Genomic DNA, 16,051 nt, shown 5'->3' on the forward strand with positions numbered 1-16,051 from the left:
AACATTAAGTCTCAGGCATATCTAGTACTTGTCCGACCTAAACTAGAATATGCTTTTTCGGTTGGGAACCCTCATACTGCTAAACAATGCAATAAACTTGAGATGGTTCAACGTCGGGCTGCTAGATATGCCTGAAATCGTTATCACAACATCATTAGCGTTACAGACATGATCAATACTTTAAATTGGCCTACCTTACCACAACGCAGACTTAAAACTAGTATTATAATGTTTTATAAAATTGTTCATCATATTGCCGCTGTACCATCAACATTACTCATACCAACAGACAATAGAACAGGACAATTTCATCTACAAACTTACAGACACCTGCATACATTTAAAGATTGTTACAAATATTCATTTTTTCCGTATACTATTACACAATGGAATGTACTACCTCCAATGGTAGTACTTTCTCCCACTATAAATATTTTTAGAGAACAGTTGACACCTACTGTTCTCTACAATATAGAACAGTAAACCTAGTAGTTATGGAAATAATTTTAACCACATGTCATCTTAGTATTTATGGGGGTTTTTTTTGCACTTTTATTTTGTAAATATTTATTTATTTATATCCTACGCATGCGCAGCAGTTAGTAATCATCAAAAATCTGATGGATAACTGGATACCATAAGAAGAAGAAAAAGAAGTAGAAGACACAACACAGAAAACTAAAGAACAAATAACACAAACCCCACCAAAAACTAGGGGTGATCTCATGTGCTCCGGAAGGGTAAGCAGATCCTGCTCCACATGTAGCACCCGTCGTGTTGCTCATGTTATAACAAATCCGGTAAATAGTCTAATTCGGTATGTCACATTCATGAAAGGGAATTCGAAGGTGATTGTAGTTACGACGTAAGTAACATATCCGATATCATTGGTGAAACAGTTATTCCATAACGCTCAACCAACTCGTGATGGCGTCCGTAGAATTTACGAAGGGATGATTTCAACTTCACCATTTGAAACTCTTGGTTTAAAAGCTTCCTTGTGAGCAGCAACCCTCTATAAAGAAAATCATGATATTAATTGCAAGCACAGGAATATCGTATCAATTGGGAGATATATACCCCGTATGCAGGTGCTGCTCGAATGATGCTACTTAAAAATGGAAAGTTCACAATTGGAAAAACTGAAATCGTCTCTTTTGTCGTAAAGTTTTGTTTCAACCGAACCTCATTGTCAATTTCTTGATGTAAGTCAAGATATGAGGCCGACTTAACTATATCTGTTGTATCCTTTATCTCTAGTTCGATAGGATAGATGCGTTCAACATAGTCACCATTTTTTGAATTATTTAGTGAAAGAACATCATCTATATAGATCTATATAGCCAAAGTAGAGTTAAAGGATATTGCTAACTTCTTATCTTTCTTCCTAAGAAGTTCCTGTATGAAGTCAGCCTCATAATAATATTGAAACAAGTCGGCAAGAAGAGGGGCACAATTTGTTCCCATTGGAATGCCGACAGTCTGTTGAAAACACGTCCTCCGAACGTACAACAAATATGTTGTCAATCAAGAAATCAAGCATCTTGATAATGTCAGTTTCAGAGAATTTTTGTTTGAATCAGAGTGATCCTTTACAAAGAAGGATGTATCCCTCCCTATAAAGACAAGATACTTGTATCTACGTTAGCCATTCTTTTTTTATGAAACAAAGCAATACCAACTCTTTCAATTTGTCTTTTAGTTTGGAATGTAGCATTTTTCAATTTAATTTCTAAAATATGACAAATATTGTCAGATTTTGAAAATAAGTGTTATAATACAAGTTCGCAATTCAAATTTGTTTTTCAAACTTTTTTTTTAAAATGACAGAGAATCATAGAACTCAATCGGACGATATCTGGGACTCAGGGATCACGGAATTGTGAAACATCTTTTAGCATTTATAAGGTAAACCATCTTCCGGCGGAAGTGTGACTCTGACGTCAAGGATACAAATAAATTTGGCATCGCAAAATCTTGCACATACAATTTCGAAATGGCAGACGGCATAAATCCACAGAGTAATTTTGTTGATGAGCACCTTGATGATGACAAGCCACCAGGAGGGAAAGAATTCAAAGGGGCAACCCTGCAAATAGATGCTCCATCCACACAAAACGGAGAAGAACCAGGCGTTGGCTATGCTGGACCCGGATCCAACTTCAACAGAAACAGACCAGGTAGTGTTATTGGTAGACAGAGTGTAAGAAGCACAGCAAGCAGAACTTCAATGAGACCAGGTGTTATTAAAACTGAGCGCATGTCTGATCAATACTTCTCTTATAAGGTAAATAGAGGTCTTAAAAATAAAATCATACCCTTTTTACTCACAAATTCTTTCTTTTCCCTCACCTGCTCACAAACCCTCCAACACATTGACTGGGGAATAGAAATATTGTAACTTTGGTTTTCTTCAGCCTGGGGAATAGAAATATTGTCACTTTGGTTTTCTTCGGCCTGGGGAATAGAAATATTGTAACTTTGGTTTTCTTGGCCTTGTCATGAAACCCTTGCACAAGGGAGGGTCTAAAACGCGGAAATGAAAAACGCGGAAGAGAAAAAATGAGTGTATTATAACTGATATCTTTGGAACCACTACAGCTAAATTAATAAATAAAACTGATTTTGAAAGCTAATATAATAGTCTATAAGATAAAATTAAAAAAATATATATTCGAATATGCTTTTTTACCGAAAAGTTGACCGGAAGGCTTTCTTAGTGTGATTCTGGCAACACATTTTTGAACATTAAAACTTAAATTCACAAAAAAGCATATAACCCGGTCAAAGTCGGTCAATTGACTCTTAAAGATATTTAAATGACAAATAATATGATATAAAGAAAAAAATAAATATATTATTATAAAAGGACAAAAAGTTGACCGGAAGAACCCCTTGTACACAAATATTGAAATGAAATTTTCAACTTTGAATTAAAATTCACAAAAATATAAAAAGCCCGGTCAAAGTCTGTAAATTGACACTTATAGACATTTAAATGACAAATAATATGATATAAAGAAAAAAATAAATGTATTACTATAAAAGGGCAAAAAGTTGACCGGAAGAACCCCTTGTACACAAATATTGAAGTGAAATTTTCAACTTTGAATTAAAATTCACAAAAATATAAAAAGCCCGGTCAAAGTCTGTCAATTGACTCTTAAAGACATTTAAATGACAAATAATATGATATAAAGACAAAAATAAATATTTTACTATAAAAGGGCAAAAAGTTGACCGGAACTCATCCTTGTATACAAATATTGAAGTGAAATTTTCAACTTTGAACTTGCTATTTCTATTACATTTAATTTTATTTCAATAGTATCAACATACTTATCATTTCTGATATTTCATGTGTTCCATTTAGATATTAACAACCCTCCTCCTTTTTCACCCGGGCTTTGGACCGGCGTAGGCAGAGTTATTGTTTTTTTTTTTTTTTTTTTTTTTCTCTCCTTATTTTACTTAATTATTTATTGATACACTACACTCAGTGGCATTAATTCATATATTTATTATCTATTTATGTAGGATAAATATTATTCAAATTAATTTAAAGAATAGGCATTGTTAACATTTTTAAGATTTATTTCAGATTTATCAAAACTGTAAATCGGGGCTTTAAATTGCTATAAAATTTCAGTTAAACTATCTATGTACTTCGCAGAACCTGCTGTTTCCTCTCATATTTTTTTTAACAAGATCGATGTGTCCAGATATCACACATTTTACGCCCGGTTTTTCCTTCACAACCTACCATATCCTCTATTGTATCGGGTTTTCCACTATCACAGTTTATTGAGATAATGTGGGTTTTAGTTTTCAGATTTTTAGGAGTTTTACCGAAATAATTTTTTGGAAAATGGGTGAATTTACCATTTTCAAGACAATGAATTAAATATTCTCTCATATATTTTTGTTCGTATGTGATATGAGTACCTTCTTTAAACCCAGTTTGACAATTATTCTTATTAATAATTTTTTCTTGTCTTTATCGTAGATTTGCGTTAACTGATATTCTAATGAAGTTGTTAAATTTAGTGATAAGCTGTCTAGAAGATATATGTTTCCATCTCTAGTTTGAAGAGACAAAACCCAATGATCATTACCATTATAGTGTATTTGTACACTTGGTGACTCTTGTGATTGAAAACCTGTTTCACTTACCCATTTACCATTTACCTTAACAGGCGCTAAAGTTGTTTCCTGGAACCCATTTATTTCTGGAAACTCAAATTTCAGAAGATTTTGTGTTGAAATAATGATATCAGAACAAAGATACTTATTATTTAAAATATTTTGTTTGTGCTGTTGACTGCAATACCCTATCCAAGGGAGATCTGATAGAGTTTTTGTTTTTTTAGTGGGGGTTTCCATTTCATCTAAGTTGATATCGTCTATCTTTCTTTTTTTCACAGGGAGTGATTTATTAATTTCGGTCGAATTTTTTTTCTCATCTATAATATGTGTTTCTCCCGCATCTTCTTCGATTAGTTCAGGGTTTTTTTTTCGATTTAGGAGTTGAAAATTCGGTTGATATTTAGGCGTTTTATTAGGTTTTATGCTACCATTCGTTGAAGGTGTTGTCATCAATTTTTGCTTTAAAGGAGTATTTATAGAAAATTGTGAATATGGCGCAGGTTCGAATTCAATTCCATTTCAAATCATTTGTTCTTGGTTGTTTTCTTCCTGATTTTTTGTCAATTTTTTTCTTGCTATTTTTTGAAAGTGCCCTTAAACTAACGACGTTATTTGTTTGTGTTGACTGTAACCCTATACTCATTTTTGCAGCCAAAATATGAAAACAAGTAGATGATGATTCACATTGACATGTTTCTTTTGGAAAAAGAGTTACACAGTATTTTCCTTTCCCGCCATTTACAATAAACGCACCTTGTTGTGGAACCAAAGTAATTAAATGATTGTCAACAATAAACCGTGCCAAACGTTGTTGACTGCTATCAGTCGGGTATTGTATGACAGGTTGTTGATTAACTATTACCTCATTATTTTCTAATTTGACCTGATTAGTACTAGTGTTCTCATCAGAGTTTGTTTGTTTTATGATTTCCTGTGAATTTAAATTGCCTAAAGGATCAGTGTCAGATTGGAAAGAATTAGACTGAAAAAGTGGCTTGTCGTTTTTTAAATATTCAATAACTTCATCAGGACTTACAATTCTTTTTGGAAAAATAACATCTGATGGTGAAATAAATGCTCTACTGAACTCTTTTTTCAAATGATAATTTCCTAAACCAGAACGTCCACGTAAAATTTCATAATTCTCAAAATTTTGTATGTAATAAAAACCCAAAGCTAGCAAATCTACTGGTAGCTCTTTCCAATCATTTTCTCTTTTTAAAACGGCATTCATACTTTCGGAAAGATTGTTTGTTATTCCAGAATATAGGATCAAACATGCCGGGATATTTTTCAATTAACCATTTACCAGAGTGATTTTGAATTGCCGGAGATATATGTTTATTGAAATGTTCTAAAACTACGGGAGTCCATTTTGTTGTTAATTTCATTTTTGTTTCCAAAAATTCTTCATTATCAGAATGCAACATCTGATTCAAATGATCTATATAAATTTTAATATTATCACTATCCACTTTGCCTTTTAACCAGAATTTAAAATCTTCTTTTATATGATTCCAACAAAACATAATCGGACAATTTGGAAAAGTATCTCGAATAGCCCTTTTTAAACCTGGTTCTTGGTTCATGGAAAAAAAATGCCAAAGGAACAAGTGGTGTTTCATCAAATATGACATGTTTGAAAACTATCGGTGATACATAACAATCGCCAAGATTAAAAGTTGTGTCATAAACTAAGTAAACTGGGTCTTCAGATTTCAGCTCAATTATATCTTTGAATGCGTTTATGATTTCGGGGAGTGCGACAACAGCGTAAAGATCTGGATAGACTAAAACTTCAGAAACAAAACCATCTAACTGATATGCCAAAAGTACTAAATCATATATATCATCTTTTGATAAGGCCTTTTCTTGCCTATCTTTACTTAAAATATTTTTTACCTGTTTTGTATTTCGGGGATTTGCTACGGCTTGGTGCGACCCGTCTACATCGTTTGTACAAATCATTTTTTTATAAACCTTATGTGGATTACCCTCTTTTTCTTTAATGGTATCACTGACTGAAGGCATAGTACGAACAAATTCAGTATCATGTTTACTATTTCCATGCGGCATTGGTTGATATGACACTTCGTTGCCTATATAGTGAATGAGAACCAAATTTGGATTACTGTCTAACCAATATAGAGCTATACGTTTAAAATCTGATGTAGAACGAGGTCGCTTTCGACCAAAATTTAGATATTTTTGTGAATTTTAGTATCAAAGTGAAAATTTCACTTCAATATTTGTATATGTTACAGTAAATAGGTGAAATTAGGAATTACACGTAATTACTAAACATTTCAGTAAATACCTGTAATCACTAGTCAATTTAGTAATTACATGTATTTACTAGTTGTTTCAGTGATTACAGGTATTTACTGATTTTTTTTGTCATTTTTACAGCTATTTACTAACTTGATATTTTTGTTTAAAAATTAAAGACATAATTCAAGATATCAAATAAGAAAGTAAGGGGTAGGGATTTTTAGGGCTTACTTAAGGATCAAGGATTATAAGGCACATAAAAAGTGCATACTCTTCAGTGTTTGTAAATTGAAACTGGAAAATGGTTGTTTTATAAGTTTTGAAACTCCATAAAAAATCATTTTGAACATGCAAGACAATGATATCAATCCAAAATTGAGAAAAACATTTTTGAGAAATTTATAGGCAACTTAGACAGCTATTTTTTAAGATAGACATTAGATTATGGCAAACTTGGTTAAATGATCTTGATAATTCTTAAAATCTCATAATTTTGTTATATTAAAATCTCCATCAGGCATACTCTGCATATCAACTCGGCCAATAACATGAGCTAAATTCCTTTTACAAAACGGGTTTAACTGATTTCTTTTGTCAGACATTTGCGATGAAGCTGATATTCTTCACAAACAAATTTATACAAATTGATGGCGTTAAGAGTCACATTTTCATATTTCCATGTTTTTATGAGTTCTTCAAGACCTCAAAACTTAAGCTTATATACCTCCAACAAAATTTTATCATCGTTTCTTCCTGTATAAGAATGATCTTTTTGTGGATTGAAAAAGTCAACTAAATAATCCATCCCTTTAGTTTTACTTTCAATGTTGACATTTCTTTTCCTTTTCATCGAGCCTGCGTTTTTTGTCGCAAAAGCGAGACATAGCAAACCAACCTAATAATTCCGTCGCCAGCTGCGTCCACAAATATTCGCTCTGTGGTTATATTTTTTAAATTTTGATAAGTTTTTCAAATTATCCTGGATTTCTACCAAACTTGAACAGAAGCTTCAGTTGTTTATGATCAAAAGATACATTTCAAGAAGTAAATTTGTAATAATAAAATCAAGTTGTTCCGTATTTGTTACTTATAAAGGGACTTAGTTTTTATGCCAGTTAACATAACATTCACACTGTGGTTTTTTTAAATTTTATAACTTTCTCAAAATATCCTGGATTTCTGCCAAAATTTGACAGAAGCTTGTTTATGATCATAAGATAATATCTAGAAATAAAGTTTGTAAAAAAACTATACTTTTTCGTATATTTCTTATTTAAACAGACTATTTTTTTCCAGTTAATATAATATACACTCTGCAGTTAAAGTTTAGATTTCATAAACCATCCTGAATTTTTATCAAATTTTGATAGAAGATTCTTACAGAACTAGTCAAAAGATAGTATCTAGAAGAAAATTAAAAATATTTGTTTTCCTATTTTTGTTGGGCCTGCGACTCACAGCAAAAGTAGGCGAGACACTGGGTTCTGCAAAACCCTAAAATTTTGATAGCTGAATACTCAATGATTTTCTAATTAGTATTACCATAACTTTTGATCAGTTGACCATATTAGAACATTGTTTTAACAGTTAGTAAATAGGTGTAAAAATTCAATTTAAAATCAGTAATTACTGGTAATTACTGGGCAGTTTTAGGAATTACTTGTATTTACTAAGTGCATCGGGAATTACATGTAATTCCTAAATTTTAGTAATTACATGTAATTCCTAATTTCACCTATTTACTGTAACATATACAAGGATGAGTTCCGGTCAACTTTTTGCCCTTTTATAGTAAAATATTTATTTTTGTCTTTATATCATATTATTTGTCATTTAAATGTCTTTAAGAGTCAATTGACAGACTTTGACCGGGCTTTTTATATTTTTGTGAATTTTAATTCAAAGTTGAAAATTTCACTTCAATATTTGTGTACAAGGGGTTCTTCCGGTCATATTTTTGCCCTTTTATAGTAAAATATTTATTTTTTTCTTTATATCATATTATTTGTCATTTAAATGTCTATAAGAGTCAATTTAAAGACTTTGACCGGGCTTTGTATATTTTTGTGAATTTTAATTCAAAGTTGAAAATTTCACTTCAATATTTGTGTACAAGGGGTTCTTCCGGTCAACTTTTTGCCCTTTTATAGTAAAATATTTATTCTTTTCTTTATATCATATTATTTGTCATTTAAATGTCTATAAAAGTCAATTTAAAGACTTTGACCGGGCTTTTTATATTTTTGTGAATTTTAATTCAAAGTTGAAAATTTCATTTCAATATTTGTGTACAAGGGGTTCTTCCGGTCAACTTTTTGTCCTTTTATAGCAATATATTTATTTTTTTCTTTATATCATATTATTTGTCATTTAAATATCTTAAAGAGTCAATTTACAGACTTTGACCGGGTTATATGGTTTTTCGTGAATTTAAGTTTTAATGTTCAAAAATGTGTTGCCAGAGTCGCACTAAGAAAGCCTTCCGGTCAACTTTTCGGTAAAAAAGCATATTCAAATATATATTTTTAAAATTTTATCTTATAGACTATTATATTAGCTTTCAAAATCAGTTTTATTTATTAATTTAGCTTTAGCGGTTCCAAAGATATTAGTTATAATACACTCATTTTTCATTTCCGCGTTTTCCATTTCCGCGTTTTAGACCCTCCCCTTGCACAAGGTCAGGTCAGAATGGGTGCATTAAAATTCAGTCTGTTATTAACCACTGTCTACAAACTAACAAACAAATGTACGACACCATGAACATGTTTTAATGTTTTTGCTCATCATACATGATTATACTACCTATATCATGTATATAGTATTGCACACTCACAAATTTTCAAAATTTACATTATGTTTCCTGCAGCGTTTGAAAAGTCAGGGTAAGTTTTTTCTCAGAGGGCACTCGTAGCTTGAATAACTACACTAGTACTGTAAGGGCACTCTCTACGTAGAAGTGTTAATAAAACATGACAGGGCGCCATACCATGCCAAACCCTCCTGCATAAAACACTAATTCATCTTGATTCTCATGATCATATTAGCAATTGCTGTACGGTCGAATGATCGATTCTTTTTCGAATGTAAGTGTATGATGTGTAACATCTTTATTCTACATGTATGTCATCATCATATACATATATATGTGCATTTTCTTTTCTTTTTTAGGAGTCAAATTTTGATAAGGCTATTGACAAATGTAAGGAAGTTATGAAAGACGATTTAGATGGCAAGATATTGGGAAAATATCTTTTGACTGAGTAAGTAAAGATAGCGTACATTTTGTGATGTTAATGTTCATACTGTTCAGGGTTCTACCTCTGCAGGAAAATTACCTTGACAGCCACTTGTTTTCGAAATCTATGTGTCCAATGATTTTATACAACATGTAAACCAATATATCTTTCTTGTTGAATGATCATGATAATCTGCATAACAAATGTTCTTCTTATGTGATTTCATCAAGCATGGTCATTTGTTTTAGTGACTAACAATAAAATATTCAGAGGATAGCAAGAAAATTTGTTGTCTGTTAAAATTCAAATGTGACTGTCACAAATTCACTACATGTATTAATTAAATTTTATCAAATGGAGGACTGACATGACTGAGATCAAATGAACTTCTCATTGATTATAAAAAAAAATAATCAACTTGTCATGCTTGTTGAGAAAGGGAAAACAGAGGTTAGAATAAGAGTAAAAATATTATTTAGTACATTTTACATTTTCAGGATTGACCATTGGAATAACGAAAGAGAAAAGATTATTTTGTTAACTGAAGGATCTATTTTAGTATTCAAGTACAACTTTATATTAAACAAGCTAGAAGAATGGCGACGACTGTTGCTACATATGGTTGACCACATTGCTATTGGAGATTTCAAATATCCTGACAAAAGCCTAATGCCGTAAGCTTAGTTTAAAAGTTTAAAAAATGTTCTCATGTAAAATACATGAAAAATAAACACAACCAACCTTTTACTGACAAAAGTCAAACATATTATTCAAGCTTTGATAATCATAACTAGTCCATTGTAGTCTGACAAATGAAGTATACACTTTCCTGTTTATGATGTGTATTGGTAACAAATTAATTATGTAAAAAGATACCTTCATGCAGTTTCATGATCTTACAACAGAAACTTAGAATCTTTGAATTTAAATACTATGTGTGTGATGAACAACTAATTGTTGAAAGTAGCTGGCTTAATTGGAACCTTTATGATAGTACTGTTAGAATGGAATAAGTTGCAACAACTACATAATTATTAAAAGCTGCCTATAATATTGATCTCTATGTAGGAATATTGTTATCAAATATTTGGTTGTCATCTATACAAAAAGTAACTTGTCAATTAGTTAATCATGAAAATCAGATATGAAACTATTACTTAGAGACTGGAAATTATTTTGTCCTCTAACTACATTTACATGTGAGAAATAATCCATTGACATGGTACATGTACATGTATTCCAAAGGCAAAAACTTTTATCAAATTTGTCCAGAGATGACTTGAAAATAATTTTTTGCAATAACAAAACAAAATAGTGACGCAGTTAGAGTTTGTTGGTGTCTCATCTGTGTGTAATGACAATACTTGTCAAATATCAGTTGATGTTGCATGTACATTATTTATGTAGTAACACCACTCAACATGTTCAAGTAGTTTTAGTTGATGTTGCATGCACTATCTACAGGCATGTACATTTGTTGTTACAAAATTTGTGTTGTGTTAGGCCACAATTAAAAATATTTAGGTTTGCCCAAACCCTACCCAAAGGTTGAGACAGTGGGTAGGTAGGTAGGCATTTTTTTTTTTTTTTTCAAAAAAGAAATTGAAGTATCGGATGTTTATTAGTATTCAATGGTTTACTTTTTAAATTGTTATTTGTATGGAGAGTTGTCTCATTGGCACTCACACCACATCTTCCTATATCTATCTGATTAAAAAAAAACTTCTTCAAATCAGGACAATAAAAGAATTTGAGTAGGCAGCTTTTTTCTGGGTAGATAGGGTTTGGGCAAACAAACCTATTCTTTTTTATGGCCTTAGTTAATGTTGCATGTTTGTGTAGTATATGTGTAATGATGGAGGTAATGCTAACCATATATGCAAGTTTTTGTTGTAACACTCACAAAGTATGTAGCCTGGCAGTTCACTGCCTTTAGTCTCCTTTTCAGGGACAGAGAACATGGTGGAATACAGATTCGGTGGAACAAAAATGAGGAACCAGGCTGGGCACAGAAATGGAATCCATTTTGTACAACTTTACCATACATGACATTTTCTCATCACCCTGTATTGTATAATCCAAAGGTAGGAATAGTGTAGTAACTTCTAATTATGTGTATACAGATACTTTTTATTTTAACACACACTTAAGTGATGTACAATCAACAGTACAAGATGAAAGTTAAAAAAAAAAAAGATGCAGTATGATTGCCAAGTAGACAATATTCCACTAGAGACCAAATATGACAAAAGTACATGTAGGAGTTCTCAATAATGTCAAACACAATTGACTCCATATATGTACTACAAATATAATTAATAACCAACAACATATCTGTCTGTATGGCGAAAGGTGTGTTTAAAACATAATAAGAAGACATACACATCTGTATGACAAATGCAATTACAAACAACATGAACAAACAACATGTACAGCCTTACAGCCATGTCTGTGAAAAGAACACAATTAGAAGCAACACATTTATTAACAATTACTAAACATGAGGTATTAATTAACAGTAAGCACACTTTTTTAACAGATAACTAATATTTTTACAATGAACACAACTATCAGTGCACAGCAGGGTTTCCGCTGGCAATCACCATTTTCGCAATTTGCGAAAAAATAATAATTGTGGCGATAACAATTCGTCATTTGCAAAAGAATTTGGCGAAAGAAATATATATATAACGATTTATTTTCCTCCGTCTTGTTTATTTCCTTTTTTCGAGTTTCTCGGACTTTACCCGATCAGACAATACTCGAAATTCACCTTGAGCTCAGAAAATCAATAATCAGCTGATTGCATTTTAAAGCTATCGACAACAAAGGACTAATTAATAACCGTTAATTAATAAAGGTGTTGATTAAATTGTTTGACAAAATGATATGGCTAAATGTCACATACAGAAATTATTTACCACTTTGCGACACACATGTTTAAAGCAAAGTTTTGACGTCTCCTCTCCTTTTAAAGACAGTTTAAAAAAGAAAACTGTTGTTGTGACGAAAAATGTTCAAAAGCAAGAAAAATCTCCGATTTAAAACTTTAATTATCCTTTGACATTAATATGGGTAATTGATTAGGAAGACTACTTTAAAGTTTTTTGAGTGACACACGTGTTTCAAGTACAGTTTTACGTCTCAACTTTTTTATGTCGTTATGACGAAATATATCCAAAAGGTTGGGAACAACCCCTCGAGTGAGAGTAACTCTTCAATGTAATGACTACACATGAAATGAGGGATCAATTTCATGTGATAAAAGCTTTTGTTTTGTTTTAAAAACCACTTCTTAGTACAAAAGGGCACATCAGTATTTTTCTTTTAAAGAAACTTTCCGTACAAACTATACTGGTATTATATGATAAAAAAAACATTATTTTGTTATATTCCAGGACTTATATCTTCTTTATTATTAAAAGTATACAGCCCCTCATTTAGAAAAGTTGTTTAAAAAAACAATGAATATTTTTCCCTTTTAAGTTAAAAAAAATTCTGATGTTTTAAAGTAAATGTTTAGTGTTTATTCATTAAAATGTAGACTCTAAAATAAGTTTGAGAGAATAATCATAGACACAATGGGACAAAATCATCTTATTTAAGGGAGGGAGGGGGTAGAACAAAGGTAAATTTTAAACGAAAAATATATTGTTTTGGCGAAAGAGGTGGCGAAAAAAATAATTGACCCAGGGGAAACCCTGGTGCACAGTACAAACCTGTGTAAGGAAAACAAACTCAGCAAACAATTACCAACACACACATTGAAACACAACACACACACACACATGTGACAAAACAAGAATTAACACACAACACATCAAAAGGACAATAAGAGTCCAGTATCAATGAAATAATCAGAAAATATATAAGAAAATATCTTTCCAGGAAAATGAAACAGTAACGTACAACGTAGATGAGTTTTATGAACATTTAGTCCAAGCTGTCAGCGAATGTTACAAGAAGAAAAGACCTGGAGAGAAAGTGACAATCTTGGAAGGTCCTATACTTATTGAAAGCTACGCAAGTATTTCATCTTTAATCTACAACCAGAGTGGACTCGGGTTCTTCATGGACAGGAACGGGATCTGTTTCTAGACATATATTGTTTTGATTGTTTTTGTTTATATGTAATATTTATATTGCTGTTTCCAATTTAATACCAGCATCTAATAACACAAGATGCTACAGAGTCTAATAGTTGAATTAAAATTGTATGAAATCAGTTTTTTTATGCAATTAAGGCCACATGATATGCTGTAAAATGGATCACCTGTTAATCGTATAGGTATAATATACACTTAATAATTGTCATTAATTAATTAATTTATAGAAATATTCTCATTTTTTTAAAAGTACATTGGGTTTAAGTGATAATTGTAACCCATTATAAGTGTACTTATGAAAAATGTATAGCCGTTTTAAATATGGCCATATGCCTATATCAGTGTTAATTGTTTAGATTGTAAAGCATATTATTTTATTTTTATTTATTCAGTTCCTTCATTTGATTGACAAAATTAAGAGAAACCATAAAAAAAATAATTCAGCTGAAAATAGAAAGTAAAAAATGAGAAAATAACACAAAGCAATCAACATGTAGACCAAATTTTAACTACATGTACATAAAAAATGTATATGAAATTTCATCATAACTTTCATTTTAAGTTGCTGGACAACTCATTCCTGATAATCATTTTAATTACACCTTTGACATTCTGTATGTATTTTTATGCTTATGGCTGTGTAAATGTTTGTTACTTTTAAATTGTAGCAGCTTTCTAAACATTTTAAAGCTATCTGAGTGTTTATCACAATGATTATAGCTAATATTAATAAATAAATTGTATTATTTGAATTGCATAATTTAAACATCATTTTTAAAGGTTTGAGCTAAACATTGTCTCTGTAAAGTAGATTAAAAATATATTGTGAAAAATAATATGAATTGACTGGTTTCAAGATAATCATATCAAAGAACTTTTTTGAAAATCTAAGTAAACTAAGATTCAATGATAATTTGAACAAATGATAATTCTAGTTTCCCTGCTCTTGTAATTAAATGGTAAAGTTTATTTATTTTCTACAGCATAGTTGTGTGCCATGTATCTTTATTTTGTGTTCAAATTGTGTATTTATTATTTTGTTAAAGATTAATTATTTGAATTATTAGTTATAGGTATACTGTATACTGTACAGGACCTCTTTGTATCTTTCACATAATTAAAAAAATAGTCAGAGCTTCTTTCTACAAATAAATAGTGCTGCCACTCTTTTCAAAAAAGTATTAATGAGTAAATTTATGCACAAGTCGTGAACATTTCAGTATGACTTCATACAATTTAAGTTGCAAGATTTTTTTAAAAAGAATTTATATTCAAAAAGTGCTGTCATTCTTCAAATAGTGCTGGTCTTATCTTATTGCTAATCTGCATATAGAGTTATATCCCTTCTTTATAAATAGATATTCATTTATATGGTTTCAGCTTTATTTTTTATCTGTTTTACTCGAAAATATTTTAAAATAACAAGAAACTAGATTGTTCAGTATTTTGTTATTTTGATGAAATTCCATACTTGAAGGCAGCATTTTACAAAATCAAAAATTTTTGTTTAGATATGTCTGACAATATTAAGATGTAATTTGGCAATTTGTGTAGTTGAGTTTCAGTCTCATTGGAGTGTACCCAGATCGCTTTTTTACCCCTGGACATTTTGTAACGATCATGACGATTGAAAACATTGAACAAGTTAATGTGCACCAAATTTAGGCTCCAAAACATTTGATATTGAATAAAAGGGTTATGCAATAAACAAATACTAACTTGATCATGCTAATGAAACAAAACACAAAAGTAATATTTTGAATTATTTAGTTAGTATTAATGCAATTTTGTGTATGTTTTACTAAAAATAATAGCGATGCTATTAAGAAATCCAGCATAATTAAATTAACAAAAAAGATCTTTTCATCCTCTGACATTAGAAGGTTTGTAAAAAAATGTCACTAATGCATTACCAGGGAATAGGATATTTGGATTGATAAAAAAAATTGACTTGAAAAAAGCATAATATGAGCAATAGTTTCCAGTCAATTTATTTTTCAATAAAGCTTTTTTTGGTGTGTTTTCTAAATATTTATACTAAAAACCAGAACATTTGAATCATTTGTGCTGAATCAATATAACTGTATTTTTTACTTTAAGAAAATCACTTCCTTAAATAAGTTGTATATAATTACTAAGTTATATATGACTGTGTCATTGTTTTTTTCTATCTGTTTAGTTCTGTTTGTTTTTAGGAAAAGAGTTAGTACATATAGTGAAATATGATTTCCCTGAACCCATGTGCTCTCTACCTTATAACTTCCTATCTTATCCTAATCAAACTTTGTA

General features: G+C 30.7%; 1 protein-coding gene across 2 annotated transcripts; it reads left to right on the forward strand.

The window, feature by feature from the left end:
* Positions 1-1,928: 1,928 nt before the first annotated feature.
* LOC143056520 (tumor protein p63-regulated gene 1-like protein) lies at positions 1,929-13,882 on the forward strand. Of its 2 annotated transcripts, none has more exons than XM_076229602.1 (5): positions 1,929-2,287; positions 9,589-9,680; positions 10,154-10,330; positions 11,605-11,740; positions 13,545-13,882. In XM_076229602.1, the coding sequence occupies exons 1-5, from the start codon at positions 1,997-1,999 to the stop codon at positions 13,752-13,754; spliced, it is 906 nt and encodes a 301-aa protein (XP_076085717.1). In that variant the 5' UTR covers positions 1,929-1,996; the 3' UTR covers positions 13,755-13,882. The 2 variants fall into 2 exon arrangements, with proteins under 2 accessions (XP_076085717.1, XP_076085716.1); XM_076229601.1 differs by having other exon boundaries at positions 1,930-2,287; positions 11,593-11,740.
* Positions 13,883-16,051: the final 2,169 nt, after the last annotated feature.

The sequence above is a fragment of the Mytilus galloprovincialis genome, chromosome 13 (genome assembly GCF_965363235.1).
Source record: "Mytilus galloprovincialis chromosome 13, xbMytGall1.hap1.1, whole genome shotgun sequence".
Classification (NCBI taxonomy): Eukaryota; Metazoa; Mollusca; class Bivalvia; order Mytilida; family Mytilidae; genus Mytilus; species Mytilus galloprovincialis.

Coding starts and splice junctions, on each gene's coding strand:
- LOC143056520 (XM_076229601.1), top strand. CDS start 1,997: ATGGCAGACGGCATAAATCCACAGAGTAATTTTGTTGATGAGCACCTT. Junction 2,288..9,588: donor ATCAATACTTCTCTTATAAG/GTAAATAGAGGT, acceptor TTTCTTTTTTAG/GAGTCAAATTTTGATAAGGC. Junction 9,681..10,153: donor GGAAAATATCTTTTGACTGA/GTAAGTAAAGAT, acceptor TTACATTTTCAG/GATTGACCATTGGAATAACG.